Genomic DNA, 15,575 nt, shown 5'->3' with positions numbered 1-15,575 from the left:
CCCCTAAAAATTGATGACCCTTCTTTAAAGACGATAACATTTTCATGAACCCACCTTATTTGCTTGAGTATTGATCCAATTTTGAATGATAACACTGGCCATTAGGCCTACCGGTACAGAGATACAATATAGCATCAGTGGAAAAGAAATTTTTCAAGGATCCTGCTCTTCTCTCAGATCTTGTATAACGTTGTGGCTATCGACACGATGATCGTGTCGGTAAGCAGGAATAAAAAGCAACTTAGCGACACGATCATGATAATTTGCGATCAAATGCAAATTGTACACTTATGTCACCATTTTGCGTTATCAAGTGGTCTCAAATGTACGGCTTTCGAGCTGAAATAAAATTTCCTCGTGTGACAAAAAGTGTGTTCTCCATAATTTAGCCTTAGGCCCACGTGTTCAGTTGACAATTGAATTGCTGGCATCGCTTGCTAAAATCCACTGCCGTTTTATAATAAACCACCAATGAAATCTTGTTAGCGATCTCAATATTTCACGTTTCCGAGGCTCAAACTGCCAAAAAATTGAATTAGAGAGCATAACAAACAAAATTGCAGCTTGAAAGAGACAACAATACTTCTTCTAATTATCCTGCTTATTTTCTCCAACGTTTGCATCGATAACCCGTTGGCACATCGGGAACGCAGAATGATCACATTTGAACGATGGAAGCCAGCCTCAGGAGGTGCACGTTCGATTCGCGGACGGAGCCACGTGTTTTTTTCCCCTCTTTATTTTCTGTCAGTTACTTTGTAATTTTTCCCTTCTCGCTCTTTTACTCTCCTTTCCTATTTTTGCTATTTTCTCGCTAAATTCATTGCATTTGACAATCTCCGCCGATCCACTGCCAGTAATTTTGAGTCAAACTGACAAACCCCTCAAGCAAAGCGCCATACTAGTACACACAGTACGTACACAGCCGATGTATGGAACTCACCATCACTCGTTTGCGACATTTCCAGGATAAAAGATGGCCGTCAAGTTTGAAACGTCGCGCGTACTTTTTTTGCATTCAGCTTATTTATATGTAATTTAGGGGGTTGCACGCTGTAGGATAGAGTCGCCATTGAGTCGCGGACATAGTCACCCAAACATGCAAACCTTCCTAACTTCATGACCAGACCGAGTACGCCCATATTTTTTTTAAGAAACATATTTTCTCTATATTCAATATTCAAATTTTCTAATTGAGATGATAATTAAAGTCTTGAGATGTAAAAAACTATAAAAAGGACGTTTCAGGAAAAGCAAAATGATCGTGCAAATAAGTAAGAAAACCGCTTATTTGCACGATGATCGTGTCTATAAGAAGCATTTTCCATCATCGTGCAAATAAGCGGAAAATACTTCTTATAGACACGATCATCGTGTGGATTATCCGTTTGTTTTTCTTATCTACACGATGATCGTGTCGGTATGTGTTGTTCTTTATCAAAACGATGATTGTGTCTTTAAGAAGCATTTTCCGCTTATTTGCACGATGATCGTGTAAATAAGCGTAAAATGCGTCTTATAGACACGATCATCGTGCAAATAAGTAAGAAAAACTGTGTATTCGCACGATCATCGTGCAAATAAGCGGGAAATGCGTCTTATAGACACGATCATCGTGCAAATAAGTAAGAAAACTGTGTATTTGCACGATCATCGTGCAAATAAGCGGAAAATGCGTCTTATTGACACGACCATCGTGTGGATAGGTAAGAAAAACCACGTTATCCACACGATCATCGTGTCGGTAAGCATTTTTTTTGGTTTATTCACACGATCATCGTGTCGGTAAGCATTTTTTTTTGTCTATTCACACGATGATCGTGTCGATAGGCGCCACCCTTGTATAAACGGTATACTGTGTCTCAGAAGGTTCAAAACGCTCTTCATCACTCGTGCTGCTGCCAATTTCATGGATTACAACATCATCATAGTCTTCATCGGCAAAAAGCTCTGAGTCTGGTACGTCACTGTCACTAGCAATATCTGTATTTTGAACAGTTTCCGAATAATTTATGACCTTTCTGTGAGTTTCCATGTTTTCCTTTTCTCTCCTGACTATATTACAGATAGCTCCTTTGATTTTATCTCCTTTGTTCCCTTTGGTAATTGACATATCGTGTACAGGCATTAGTCCTACATATTGAATCAAACCTACATTGCCATTTCCGTGACCCCTTCTTGGACCGCGCATCCTGGTATTTATGTACATGTTGAAATACGTCTACCTGGTTGATTGAAAACTGTAACATTCAACCACATTTCCATCAGGCTTCACTTCCAAAGGAAATTGTGCATTTTCACATAGAAGCACTTTGTTCAGAGGAAAATGTTGCATTTGGAATTCCCTCAGATCACCAAAAATGCCAGGTCATGAAGGGTCAAAATACAATTTTACAGGCCTAGGTACCCACCGCTCCTGGGGTAAGGAGACGCAAAGTTAGCTATGATAAAAGTGCTTGATCAGGAACATGCTCCTTAGTGGAATACTCTGGCCACAATACAATAATGCTTAATTATGAGGCCGCCTCACTTGTCATGTCTATGCATATTCACACATCCAGGAAACCAAATCACTCCCTACCACAAAGTAAGTATTTTCCGGAAAGTGAGAAACGCATCTTCAAAACTCTGTATTTACTTAGCTCTGCGTGAATATTTCAAACAGGAATGACGTGGCACAAGAAGAGCAGAACGCTTAAGTCCAGACGTTTAAAAAAATAAACTTTTATTTGACTCATGCTTTAATGCAAAATGAAAATCTAAGGGAGCCGTCATTATTTATGGCCTGGGGGTCGGAGGAATCCGAGGGGGGGTCACTCAAAAGATTGAAAGCTACAAAAAGTGGAGAACAAGAAGGGGGCTACTCAATTTTGTTGATATGTACTGAAGCATTTAGTGAAGTTATGAATTAATATAACAACAATAGTAAAGAACAGCAATATATATGCTTGAGATACGTATGTTCATACCCGGTATATGTACACACACACAAACACTATATATATATATATATATATATATATATATATATATATATATATATATATATATATATATATATATATATATATATATATATATATATATATATATCAGAATACAGATGGTTTCATGTAGAAACTAAAATCTCATCACACTATGTGTTTCACGTTATTGTGATCTTCAGACGAGAATGATCAGCTATTCGACGTGGCAAGCCTTATGTTAGAGGCTAGTACTGAGTACATTTTTCACTATTTCCTGATTATTGATATACTTGCATGATCATTCATGAGAAACGTCTGCTTTCTATATTCTACACTGTAAGCTTATAGGTTACCGATAGGGGAAAATGTGTAAAGAAAGCTACATGTAATTCTGATTCTATAAAGATTAAAACCAGTGGAATGCCTTGATAACAAACCCATCTTTTATTGCAGGAAAATAATAATAAATAATAAATGTGAATAAATGTATTTCTGTTGCTATTTTTTGATTTTCAAAAAATGTAATCTTCATTGAAATCAGTGAACTGGAATATAAGTTTTGGAATACTGTCTCAGATTTCTGTTCCTTTGAGTTTTTTATACAGAAAAAAATCTGAAAAATTACTCCCAAAGTGCCACCAAATAACACCATTTTAATCTCAATTTTTCAAAAGCTCCAACGGCAGGAGAGGGGGGACACCCCCTGACCTTCCCCCGTTGCGCAGTCCCTTGTGGTGCTTTTGCACCACATTTTCGCCCCCCCCCCCTCTTGTGAAAAAATCCTACAGAAAACACTGCATGTCATCAGACCACTGGATACAGACCTGTACACCAGCCCCTGCCACGGCAATGGAACCTCTTCCGACACTGCAGACCTGTATCACAGGCCGTGGTTTAATCAAGATCTGTAGGCCTACAGGGTCTATCACAGCAGCAATCCATTTTACTGTATAGGCCTATAGGCCTATATATTTAACTTTCCTAATAAATTTTGGGGGGTCACTCAAAATTTCTGTAGCAGAGAGGGCGGTTACTCAAACGCGTCATGGTTGGCAGGGGGGTTACTTGAAATTTTGGAGTTTCTAAAGCAATTTCTCCGACCCCCCACGCCGTAAATAATGACGGCTCCCTAAAAAGTAGTTCCGCTGTGGATAGATTAGTCAGCGCGTGCGCGCGTACATGTGCCCGGAACTTTAAAAAAGTGACAAAATAGATCGTGCGGTACGGTATGTGGCGCGGTAGAGCGTCAGGCGACATCTGAATCTGAATCTGAATAAATACGTTGAAGACACCAATACTGGTATATGATCAACATTTTGTGTGATGGAAGAGAAAACAAGGGGACAAGAAACACGATGGTAGGAACGACGCAATATTCTTCTTCAAAATTACTGTCGCTATAAATATCACAAAGTTTACGCCAGTACAGATAAGTATTACGATATTCGCGGCCCGAAATGCGGTAAATTTTCTACAGGCCTGTAACCCGCGCTGAGTGATATGCCTGCTTGCATAACTTTGTCCCTGGCCGCGCGAAGTTGGCCTGGCGACCGCTAAGGCCTGGCCATTCGCAGCTTATAATCTTATATGGAAGCCATGGTGGAATATTTGACATGTATACGTATTCCCAGCTTTTCATGAAATTCGTTGTTGGATGCTTTGTGCGCCGAGTTTACGTTTCTACACATGCCACTGCCATTTCAAAAGATTGAGTTCTGGCAGGTACTTTTACAGTTTTGACATCGTATTTCCTCCCAAGCGCGACAGATAGACTAGAGTAGTAGAGATGCTGCAGGATATACTTTCTGCTCAAAGATTTGTTAATTACTTCCGAAATAACCGACAGCATGTGATTGTTTTTTGGGTATAAATGGATGAACAAATCAATGAATCATCTCATCAATCACAGTTTCACAACACACTGACTCGTGAAGCGGCAAATAAATGATCATGTGGGTTTTCTTATTCAATTTGACAGAGTGCTTTGTCAGCTGTGAAAAAAAGAGAGCAGGAAGAGATAGATTGTGATTTCATGAATGGTTTGACTAGTGACGATGACGTCGAAGAAATCGTGGTGAAAAGAGCGAAAGTCGAGCATCCAGTACGTGAAGACAAAGATGATGATGATGATGTTGTGTATATTTGCACCAAAAGTGCATCTAGCACTTCAAAGAATCAAGATGAAAATAACAATAACTCTGCAAATGAATGTGTACTTGATGAAGGCAAGTGAACTTTTTTTTTGCGAATCACTAATATTTGCAATAGTATAGTTTTTCATTTTCATCCGAAAAGACCATGAACCCTTTATCCTGCCAAGTTCTTATTTCACCGTCAGATAAAGTTGAACAAAACGAATGAGGCCATAACATGTTGCATTTTAACAAAAGCTTGAAACTTTAGAAGGCCTGTTAAAACAGGGATACAGTAAAAATGAGTTTTGCAGACTGAACCTGCCGTGACATACCTTTCTAAGTATGTTAAAATATGCACGGTTTTAGCTCAATACCAGTTTTTACTGACTGAGCAGATGGGAAAGTGATACTGCCTGGCAGGATTAAATGTGGCTATAAAAGTAATAGTCACAGTTATAAGCAAACTATTATAAATTTTCAAGTAGATAAAAGATTCTATATTGTGAAGAATGACACTGCATTACATAGATAACAAAGAGGTATTTTTGCTAGATTTATTGCAGTCATATTGCTTTTTTTATACCAATCTTCTAACACTTTTGTTCTAGAAATAAGCATTGTCTTTGCAAGAGTGACGCCATCAGCTACCCATCAGTATCCTCACAGTCGTGCTGACTGTCCAATGTACAAATTTGAAGCCATGTATGGGCCCTTGTATCAACATATACCATCAAAACCAAATAAAAATTTCTGCAACTATTGCTATTGCTATGTCTGTGATATTGAAGCTTCAAAGGTTAGTATGTGTGAAATGTTGCCAAAGATTCAAGTTTTCTTTTGTGATAAATAATGTCATTTGTTTTTGTTTTGAAGATATGCTGGAGCCCAAACACCAACTTGAAATTTAGACGTTGGTGTTGCATCAGCAGTGATACAATGACTACTATTGTTATATTGACAATTACTGTAATAATATGAAGATTTATCATATACTCATGCCTTATCACCTCATCCTTGCGATGTTTACCGTAAAATATCAGCCATGATATATCATGATAAATGTCAAGATATGCACAATATATAACGTCATCGGTTTTGGAGTGTTCCCAAACTACATTTGCAATTTGATGGTAAACAACGTAAACAAACAAATGGCTGCTGCTCTCTGTCTGCAAAGCAATGTCGCTGACGTAAAAATTCGAAGGGCTTTGCAAAACATGGATATTTCGGGTCGCTAAATACCAAGATAACATGTTGAGTCTTGTAATGTTTTCCCATGTGTTTCTGTTAAAGTTCTTGTATTTTTTAAACAAGCTCTAGCAAACATTCTGCCGTTAGTACGGCCTACCTCCGAACAGTCAACGAGCACGTCTGCCATTTTAATAAAATGGCAGAAATTTTATGAAAATTGTAAGCGATTGGTTGGCTGAAACTCATTCTTCTTATTGAATTATTTCCAAACGCCAATCAGGTAGAGGATAGCCCTAGTTCATACTCCTTAAGTTGCTCTAAATAGTGACAATCTACTGATCAGATGGGACTCTCAGGGTCGCTGCACAATACCAGACTTCATCTGGTGTAACTTGAAGTCTTCTCTTTCACCCTTAACTTTCGATGAAACCATGTAGGAGTGCCTTGTGTTTGAAATATATGTCTTTGCTTATGATAAATTTCTATACTGTTTTGAATAATTTTATATCATAGAAGTGCTTTACTTCACATGAACTCCCTATCACACATTTGTTAATATTGTACCAGGGATGGACGTCACAATCCACAAAAGTGTCAGATTCCAGTTGAAACTTTAAAACACAACAACAAGAAGTACTGTAATGTCATTTATGGTTTATCTTTAAATGATCCTCACAATCATTACTTACTGTGACAAAAGGAGCAGTTTTGTTTAAATGGCTTTGATGAATATACCTGTATCACACTAAAAAATGGCTTCTTATTGCTTCATTTTCTCCTGCCTAGTGCGACAAATGGGCCTCTGACAGAAGGTCACACTGCAATGCAAGTAGCAAACACAGTTTGTGGAGAAAGGAAAGGCAGTATTGTAAGGTGGGTATGTTCCTGCCCAGGGTACAGAGAGGGTTACATCGTATACACCCCATGAAGTATGCATAAGATACCTCATAAGATTTTAAAACTCCAAACCATATGACACTCTAACTGTATTGTAAAATTTATACATAAATTTGTCAGAAATCAACATACAAAACTGCAGTTTGTAAATTGCATTGCTGGATAAATATTAAATGTTACCAAATGGATACCGTAGTATTAGAAAGTCACTTTTTATCCATTTAAAGACAGCAATGTTTTTGGAAGGTGCAATCAAGTACTAGTACTTATATTGAAACTTAAGTTGATCAACAAGAATCCTCATCTCACCAACTTCAATATTAATAAGCAATGTCCGATATAAAAGTTGTGGTAATTATAAATGAAGTAATGAAATACCACAGTACATAGGGTATAAGCCAGAATCAAATGTGGTCAGGTCTGAGGACAACATATGGTTTGACGATATATCAAATTTACAAACTGTTTAATTATATTCCAGTTGACGATCCTGAACTTCCTGGATCGAGTCCATCATACGGATGCGGTGATGGAAGCTGCAGATAGAGCATGTGCGATTACATCTTCACTCAAAGTCAAGTTTGAGAAATATCGCACGGGTGATGAGAGATCTCAGCACTGTGATTGCCCTTGTCACCAGCGTTGGAACTGGCATAGCACCAGATCAGATGGCTGTAACGAGTGTCGTCCAAGTCACCGTGTGAACATAAAAATCCACCTGTAGGTAACCATGTATGTTGTGAGCCGATCTCTTAAGTCACATGAAGTTTATTTTTATCAACAGCTTTTAATTAACATATATGAACATACTATTGAAAACCTGTCATTTTTTTCAACTGTTTATCCCTTAATTAATTTTTCTGAAATTGTAGCATTTTTGTCGGAAAATGTGTCTGGAAATTCCTGTTGCAATCTGGCACATCTAAAAATTTCTAATGTATAAGTAGAAAGTGTAATAATGAGAGAAGTTCTCATACGGGATTGTATTACCAGCTTTGTAACTCCATGCCGTGGTTGTTTTTGACAGTTTCATGATCACTTTCCTATCTTAAAGGTTCTCTGAAATCTATTCCCAAATCCTGTGCAATTTGACAACACTATATTCATGCTTATTGTCTGGCAAGAAGGATGATGCTAAAGCAGAAAATGTACATAAAGCAGCCATCACACTTGATGCAATCACATTCAACATACTTGGAGAGAGCATCAACACTGGGTAAGTTTGATAGCTCCACCATCAAAACTGACAGTGGTACTTCAATTGTCATTATATTTTCCTTCCTCAATCAAAAATGTTTACTTCATTGGCAGATATTACTTTCATCATACAGGAACTTTTCAAGACTGAACATGCCAATATCAATCTTGCATTGCAATAAATTGCTATACCACATTGATATTTTAATTGCATTTGTTACTGATGTGAAAGCTAACTGCTACATTAAAGGTATACAGTCACCTGTAATCTATATATGCCCACATATGGTCAAAGGGGCGTTCCTTGGTATTTAAAATGCCCATGTGAGGGCAATGTTTTTAAAATCTGTGATTGGTTAGATTTTCTCTTTCCATGGTAACTATGGCAAAATTGGAACAGGTGACAGTATACCTAAGATAACATTTTGAAGCCTCATGCAGAGTAGTTTTGACAGGGTTCACCTCAGAATCTGCTGTTAAAGTAATCTTTATGTTACACTTAATCCGACAGACAGGTATGACTTTTCACAGGACGAGAAAAATTATCTATTTTTAATCCCTTGTCACTTTTTTGCGGTACAAATGTACACATTACACTTATTTTAATTGACACAAAGACCGTTTCATCATCATGTTGATAATAGACCAAATTGTGTTTATCTCAGTGTGTTTATGTTATTTTCAGCCAACCCGTGTCTCCTTACAATGACATAAAAATTCAGCAAGCCACAGAAAAACTTGCTCAAGTTTGGTGTAAGTGTATGGGCTTAGCTGAAGGGACAGCTGCTGTAACTTCCAAAGCAATTGAAAGACTTAAAGAGGCCCTGAGTAGGACCACCTGGGAGAAGAAATATGTCCAGTGTCTTGAGAAGTAAGTTATAGTTTGTGGAAATTTTTGCTTTCCAATGTAAGTTCAAAGACACTATTGTGAGTCAATACTGCAAAGACTCAAGTTCATGTTTATTTCGATCCATATCATGCATTCATGTTTTGAATGACATCACTATGTTTTCTTTGAGAGTGTTTGTTGTCAGCTGTAATCTTTGTAGAAGGAGCAAATTATAATTTTAGTTCCAGGTATTATAATCATACACCTCCATTGCATTGATGCAATCTCATCTCATTAGTTTGTAAGTCATAAGCAAAGAAATTTAGTTTACAGTCACAAAACAATGCCAGTATATGTTAAATAATTAACATTATGTGGTGGCATGGATAATTAAAGATCCATTAGCTGTAACTTTGGTCATTTTTTTTATTTGTTTGTTCAGTGTATCATCTGCAGTTTCTGGTTTGAATCCCTGAACCATGGAGAAATTCCTAATATTTGGCTCATAAATATACCCTATTTGAGTATAATCTGCATTGTTATTGTTTAAATTTTGCATTCAAGTCCGGACTAGAATACATTTATCAACAATAACAATGGTCATTTCACACATACAGGCTGCGTTTGCAAGCAGGACACCGGGCATTGGTCATGATGATCGGATTATAGTAAAATTCTGTAGTTGATACATTGAAACAGAGTAGTGAAAAATTTGTCAAAAGTTATAGCCTGGTGAAATTTCAAAAATGACTCCATGGAAGTTACATTCATACATAAGGGCTAAGGGACTTTGTAAGTGCACACATAGTCACTAAGCTGTTTCATGCACCTAGTTTTTTCACAAAGATTCCACAGGTTATGACCAGGAGATGGCAATAATTTCAAGAAACGCTCACCCTTAGTGACTTTGCCAGTGTTTTGTTTTTTGCTTTGTTTCCTGCACAGTGTTATTACCAGCGTGGCTTCAGGTACCTGTACAACTGCGAGGAACCTGCCAAAGGTAATTGCTAGATATGATACTACATCAGTTCGGTCCCTACACGAAGCTTCCAAGACGTTCAACCATCTGAGTAAAACTAGGTAAGACTTTCTTTCTTCATAGTCATACCAGTAAGATTACACTCTGATACACTTCAATGTAATCCTGTGAGAGGGTTAACTTGTTTCATATATGTCTTGAACAGTACTGTACAGTTAAATTATCCAGATACCTGAACGTTCTTGTATTTAAATGCCATGGATAGTTTAAATATATACACTACATATAAACTCGTTTTGTTTTTTTTGTATTTCCAATCTTTTGCTAAGGGGAGGGAGTTCAAGATCAAACACTATCATGAGAAATTCAATCAGATCATAATTTCGTTGTTTTTTGCATTTCAAAACATGCATGGTGTAGCTTGCTAGTTATTTTTTGCTCGCCATGCACATTACTAATTATCAGGGTGTTTTTAATACTGGTATTAGTTTGCATTCATTGCTATGTGTTATTTGTAATTCTTGTAATTGAGAATCTACAGCTGGCAAACAGTATTCAGGCAATCTCACAGTCTTCCCCTCCACTGTCTATTCAAGTTCAAGTTTTGAAATATACAAAATAGAGCAGTAGATAAAGCGATTCATGTACCTCATTGTTGTGTTGGAATATAATGTCATTTTATTGTCCAGTACGTCAACATTCTGGTGCTAAGTGACAGTAAGTTGAGCCGAGGAGGCACAAGGTTGTAGTTTTTAAACTGTGATCACTATATGAGGTCTACATATATACCGGTATAATCAGTGTGATCTAATTGCAGTCCAAGGGAAGCCTTGTTGTTTGGAGCATCGGTTCGAGTGAACGCCAATGGTGAAACCCTATGGAATGTTCCTGCAACTGTAGCCAGTGTTGCTACCCTTCTTGCAGAATGTGGCTACTTGGAACAGGTCGCCATCTATTTGGAATTACCTTCCAGGCTCATGACGACGTTAACTCTCCTCTCAAAGATAGGGAGTGATTTTGCCTGGGTGAGAATGTCTGGAGGTCATGTTCCAGCGGATACATGTAATTATTCACACATGGCAATCAGTGATCTCAAGTATATCCTAGGCATACTGTATCAACAGTGGAAGAAAGATGGCTGCAAAGTGGATCAAACTTTTGTTCATATAGTCAGACTGACCGTTCGTATCTGTACAGATAAAAGAACAAAAGGCAACACCTCTCATGTAAGTGACACCTGAACATTCATAGCCTGCTACATTATGGGGGAAGAGTTCACTGTTTTATTGTGTTCACAGGAGAGGGGGGCACTGCTCTAAAGGATGGAGGGGACAGACATTCTCAGATCATTCAAAGTTTCCACACATATACTGATATTTTTTACAGTCGTCTCCTGAATAAAACTGCATAATCTAAAAATGTGCAGAGAAAGGCAGTCTTAAATTATCAGCATAAAGCACATTTTGTACTGACTGTAATTCAAACAGAGTGTCTCGAATGAACACTTTAACTTGCATAATTTCTACCTCATGTCTCATAATTGTTGACAAAAATTAAAACTTTTTGGTTTCGGTCACTTTGATGACATTAAATCTCATTCCTTCATTTAAACTCTGTGGCTTAATATTAGTGTAGTTCGAAGGGTCCCTTGTTGACCATAGTGGTTGTGCCAAGTACAATATAGGATTGTTACACTTAGTATATATTTACTATATTTTTGGTTGACCAAAAGGGTATGGATATGTTGTTTACAGGCATAAAACAGGCATTGTTGTTACATCTGCGATATTACTTTTGTTCCACAGAGTGTTTTTCTCTGGATGCTGGATGAGTTTGTTTGTGCAGGGTTCAAATACTATGGAAGTTGCAGCAAAGCAAACAAGGTAAAAGCTATACAGTGAGGATTTGTTGTTTAGACTGTACTCTCAGCATGTGTAAACTATTATGTTTATTCCAATACTATGCAATACTTTCAAATGGCATAAAGACTATAGAGTTGCTCAGATGGTGGAATGTCATAGAGTAGCCTTATCCAAAGTGTCAAATCATGCATTGGTTGCTGTCATGCAATCCTGCTCATACATAAAATAATATGACAGAGCTTGTACAGTCAAACTGTAGAGTGACAGAAGGTGTGATACTCTGTAGTGTAGTCCTGCCCAAACTGTAAAATTAGATGATAACAGCTGCTGTGGCCCTGTCCGTCTCAAAGTGCAGATAGACATAATGTGCCTGCTTTCATCATGTCCAAACCAATGAATAGAGTTTAGAAGGCTGCAGTAGTCCAGAGAGCAACACAAGGGTGTTTACCTACTTTATTTTAGTCCTGTCCAAGCTCTAACATTTCTGTTGTGCTATTTACCATAATTTTTTGAAATTGATAATTGCTCATCTTGGAATTTTTTGTAAGGCTGATGAAACCAAACTGAAGGAATGGGTGTACAAGATAGCAGAGCATAAGAAGTTAGACTTCAGTATTCCTTCCTTTAACATAGATGGAAACGTAAGTACTATGAGACTTCAGTATTCCTTCCTTTAAGGTGGTTGGAAAGGCTATTTTTGCACCAATTCTTTTCTCAGAGTTAATGTCAAGTTTCAAGTGTTAGAATCAAGATATTTAGTTCAAATTTTCAGGATAACTCCCTTAGTTAATATTTTCTCCAAAGAATATAAAAATTGTATATTTGCAGCCATGATTTTGAAATATGACATCAGTAAATATTAAAATTTAATTTTTCATATTTTTTTTACATATTTGAATTTAATAATAATTGGATAGTATTAATATTACCAAATTAGTTATAAATATGTTGACACTATTTATTGTAAGATTTGTACGGCAGGATTTGTAAATTAAATTTGTTTTTATGATTTTACATGGGTTTATATATCAAAAAATTATTAAAAATTCTTTCAAATTTCAAAATATGATTTTTCAAAAAGTACTTCAAATACAGAAAAATTGTGCCGTACAAATCTTATCTGTAACCTTGTAAATAGGCTGTGAAAATTCCATGTTCATGTCTCATTTCAAAGTTGGATTAAATTGGTATACAATTATGTGGGAAAACTGTTATTCTGTCAAAAATGTTGAAAACAAGCCATATTTGCACCCCTCTTTTGAAGTCATAGAGCAGTTTTTTTGGTTAATCTCACTTTTGACACCTCTTTGACACTCAAAGAATCTAACAATGCATTTACAATAGCAGTCACTCACTCTGAATGCCAGCACCGCCTTGTCAAACTTTCCTGAAAAACAGCAAATAATGACTTTCCGTTTTCAAACATTTTATTAAAAGCTAGGGGACCTCTACCATAGTTAATACACTAAGGACTCCCCAACTTCTTCTTATTTGGTCAGTTTTCAGAAGTTTTAACAGGTTATAACTCTGCAATGCCTTTGTGCCCAAATGTCTAGTTTTTTTATTCCACAGACAATGTTGACTACTTTTATATTTTATAGTTTTGTTGAAATTTATAACTGACACTCTAGCCTTTCCAACCACCTAACATAGATGGAAACGTAAGTACTATGATTCCTCAAAGTGAGGCCAAGGCTTTCAGTTCTTAGAAGTATCAATTCACCCTCTGATTACTCCACACCAATGTCAGACAAAGAGTTTTGAAGTTTTTTAAGCTTTAAAATTTGGCCCCAGAGATATTAACCCTTTGCACCCTGACCCCCTGGTACTCTATGATGTCATCTGACATTTCTGTCCGAGCCGGGTTCATAGGGTTAAGGTAGATTCTGACTCTCAAACTTTTACAGTTCTCTTCTGATATACCACATGTGGGGGTTCATTTTAAAACTCTTGGTGTAAGAAAACTTTTCACCGGCTTAGTTTTTCGAAAATCAAAAATTTTATTTTTTCTCCATAGAGATAACACAGGGATGGCGGCCATTTTGAATTTCAAATATCGGTAAATCTTGGTAATTTGTTTCTCTTGTACCAAACTTTGCACGGTGACCCCCAATTTTTATTCTTGATATTGAAAGAAAGTGGTTGAAAGATTCCTTGAGGAAGTTTGAGCAAAAGTTTTAAGTCTTTTACTTTTGAGGCACATACTACCTTAAATCTCAATCACTTGATTAAATTTGAGTGAAAGTATCTTCAGATCAAAGTATCTTTCATAAGTCGCATTTAATTTGGATGCACAATGTATTTAATACCCATCTACACGCTTACTTGAACATACTGTATAAAAGATCAAAACATTTAGAATTTGTGATATTTTTTGAATCACAGTTTACCATGAAGTAATGGTGTGGATGTGCTTGTCTGTATTACATTGGTAATGCAAGTTTAAATGCAGGAAATGTTGGTTGTGTTGTACATGTGAAAAGTTGTATGCATTACATTGAACTCGGTGAAGGAGGTTATTGTGTAACAGTTCTAAAATGACTATTTCTGTAGGTGCTGTTGATCCTGTGCATTATACATGTCAGTGTTCATAGTTGGTGTGATATCTATGATAGGCTGGCCAAAATATTGTCAACTTTCAATGTAAAGGTAGGTTGATGCTGTCTGCACTCATTGTTATATCTATTCACAGTCACAGTGCCCATAGTGTTTAAGCAAGCTTCTTTGAATAGGCTTCTTTGTATAGGCTAGGTGTACTTCTTGTAGACAGATTTGTTGCATATGTGACTTCTGATGCCAAAACACCTGCCATGTAGTTGGCTTCCATATGTTTGTTTGTGTACATGTTTGCAATTCTATGGTTGATATTCATAGAGCAGCATCCGTAGTATAGCACTTTATTTTCTTTATAAATAATTCCGTTGAGGGCAAATAAGGTACATTAAGTTGAAATCTTCCATACCAAACTTCTTATAGTGTCTGTAAAGAGTGCTTCAACTGTCTGCTTGTCATATGCAACGCATAGCCATGTTTGGCAAGGAGGTGTGTTGCGACACGAGCAGAATTGTTGATGCTAAATTTCATGATAATGTCAACAATAGCTATTCTGTCCAAACTTGATACAAGCATTGTGAGCAATCATATATTGCTTCATACCAAACACCCAAAACACCCAAAGATGGTAGCATCCAACCATGAACATGAGCCAGATTTCAGTAAACCTAATTTTTGCTTCAACTGACGGCAGGTGTAGATTAAAAAATGAAATTGCAAATAATTGATGACATTTAGAATGAAAGAATAATTTTTGCAGGACAACAAATACAAATATTTATGTTAAAACTTTTCCATTAAGCCATTACAGTCAATGCTGGACTTTGATAAGTAAAAACTTTTAGTTGACAATAAAATTTTTGTTTTGTCTATTCATATCACCAAAATGTTTGAAAATTTTTGGAAAGCAGTAGGCAGTATACTTCTTTTGTAAGTGTCACTTTAAAGTGCTTTCCTGGCAGTTTT

The 15,575-nt window shown here is 36.7% G+C and overlaps 1 protein-coding gene across 2 annotated transcripts in view; it reads left to right on the top strand.

The window, feature by feature from the left end:
• The first annotated feature begins 4,180 nt into the window (after positions 1–4,180).
• Positions 4,181–15,575, top strand: part of LOC139135097 (uncharacterized) — a 24,537-nt gene continuing 13,142 nt past the window's right edge. Inside the window, exons 1-12 of one of the 2 annotated variants that reach the window (XM_070702326.1) lie at positions 4,181–4,324; positions 4,945–5,191; positions 5,710–5,897; positions 7,079–7,165; positions 7,671–7,909; positions 8,244–8,405; positions 9,072–9,257; positions 10,161–10,295; positions 11,012–11,420; positions 12,000–12,077; positions 12,605–12,697; positions 14,610–14,705. In XM_070702326.1, coding sequence (XP_070558427.1) covers positions 4,271–4,324; positions 4,945–5,191; positions 5,710–5,897; positions 7,079–7,165; positions 7,671–7,909; positions 8,244–8,405; positions 9,072–9,257; positions 10,161–10,295; positions 11,012–11,420; positions 12,000–12,077; positions 12,605–12,697; positions 14,610–14,705 — 1,974 coding nt within the window. In that variant the 5' untranslated portion in view covers positions 4,181–4,270. Of the gene's footprint in view, positions 4,325–4,465; positions 4,689–4,944; positions 5,192–5,709; positions 5,898–7,078; positions 7,166–7,670; positions 7,910–8,243; positions 8,406–9,071; positions 9,258–10,160; positions 10,296–11,011; positions 11,421–11,999; positions 12,078–12,604; positions 12,698–14,609; positions 14,706–15,575 lie in introns of those variants that run through there. The other variant, XM_070702327.1, reaches the window with a different exon arrangement.

This window comes from Ptychodera flava, chromosome 6 (genome assembly GCF_041260155.1).
Source record: "Ptychodera flava strain L36383 chromosome 6, AS_Pfla_20210202, whole genome shotgun sequence".
In the NCBI taxonomy this organism is placed as follows: domain Eukaryota; kingdom Metazoa; phylum Hemichordata; class Enteropneusta; family Ptychoderidae; genus Ptychodera; species Ptychodera flava.
Note: the sequence above shows the minus strand (reverse complement) of the source record. Positions and strands in the feature narration are given on the sequence as shown.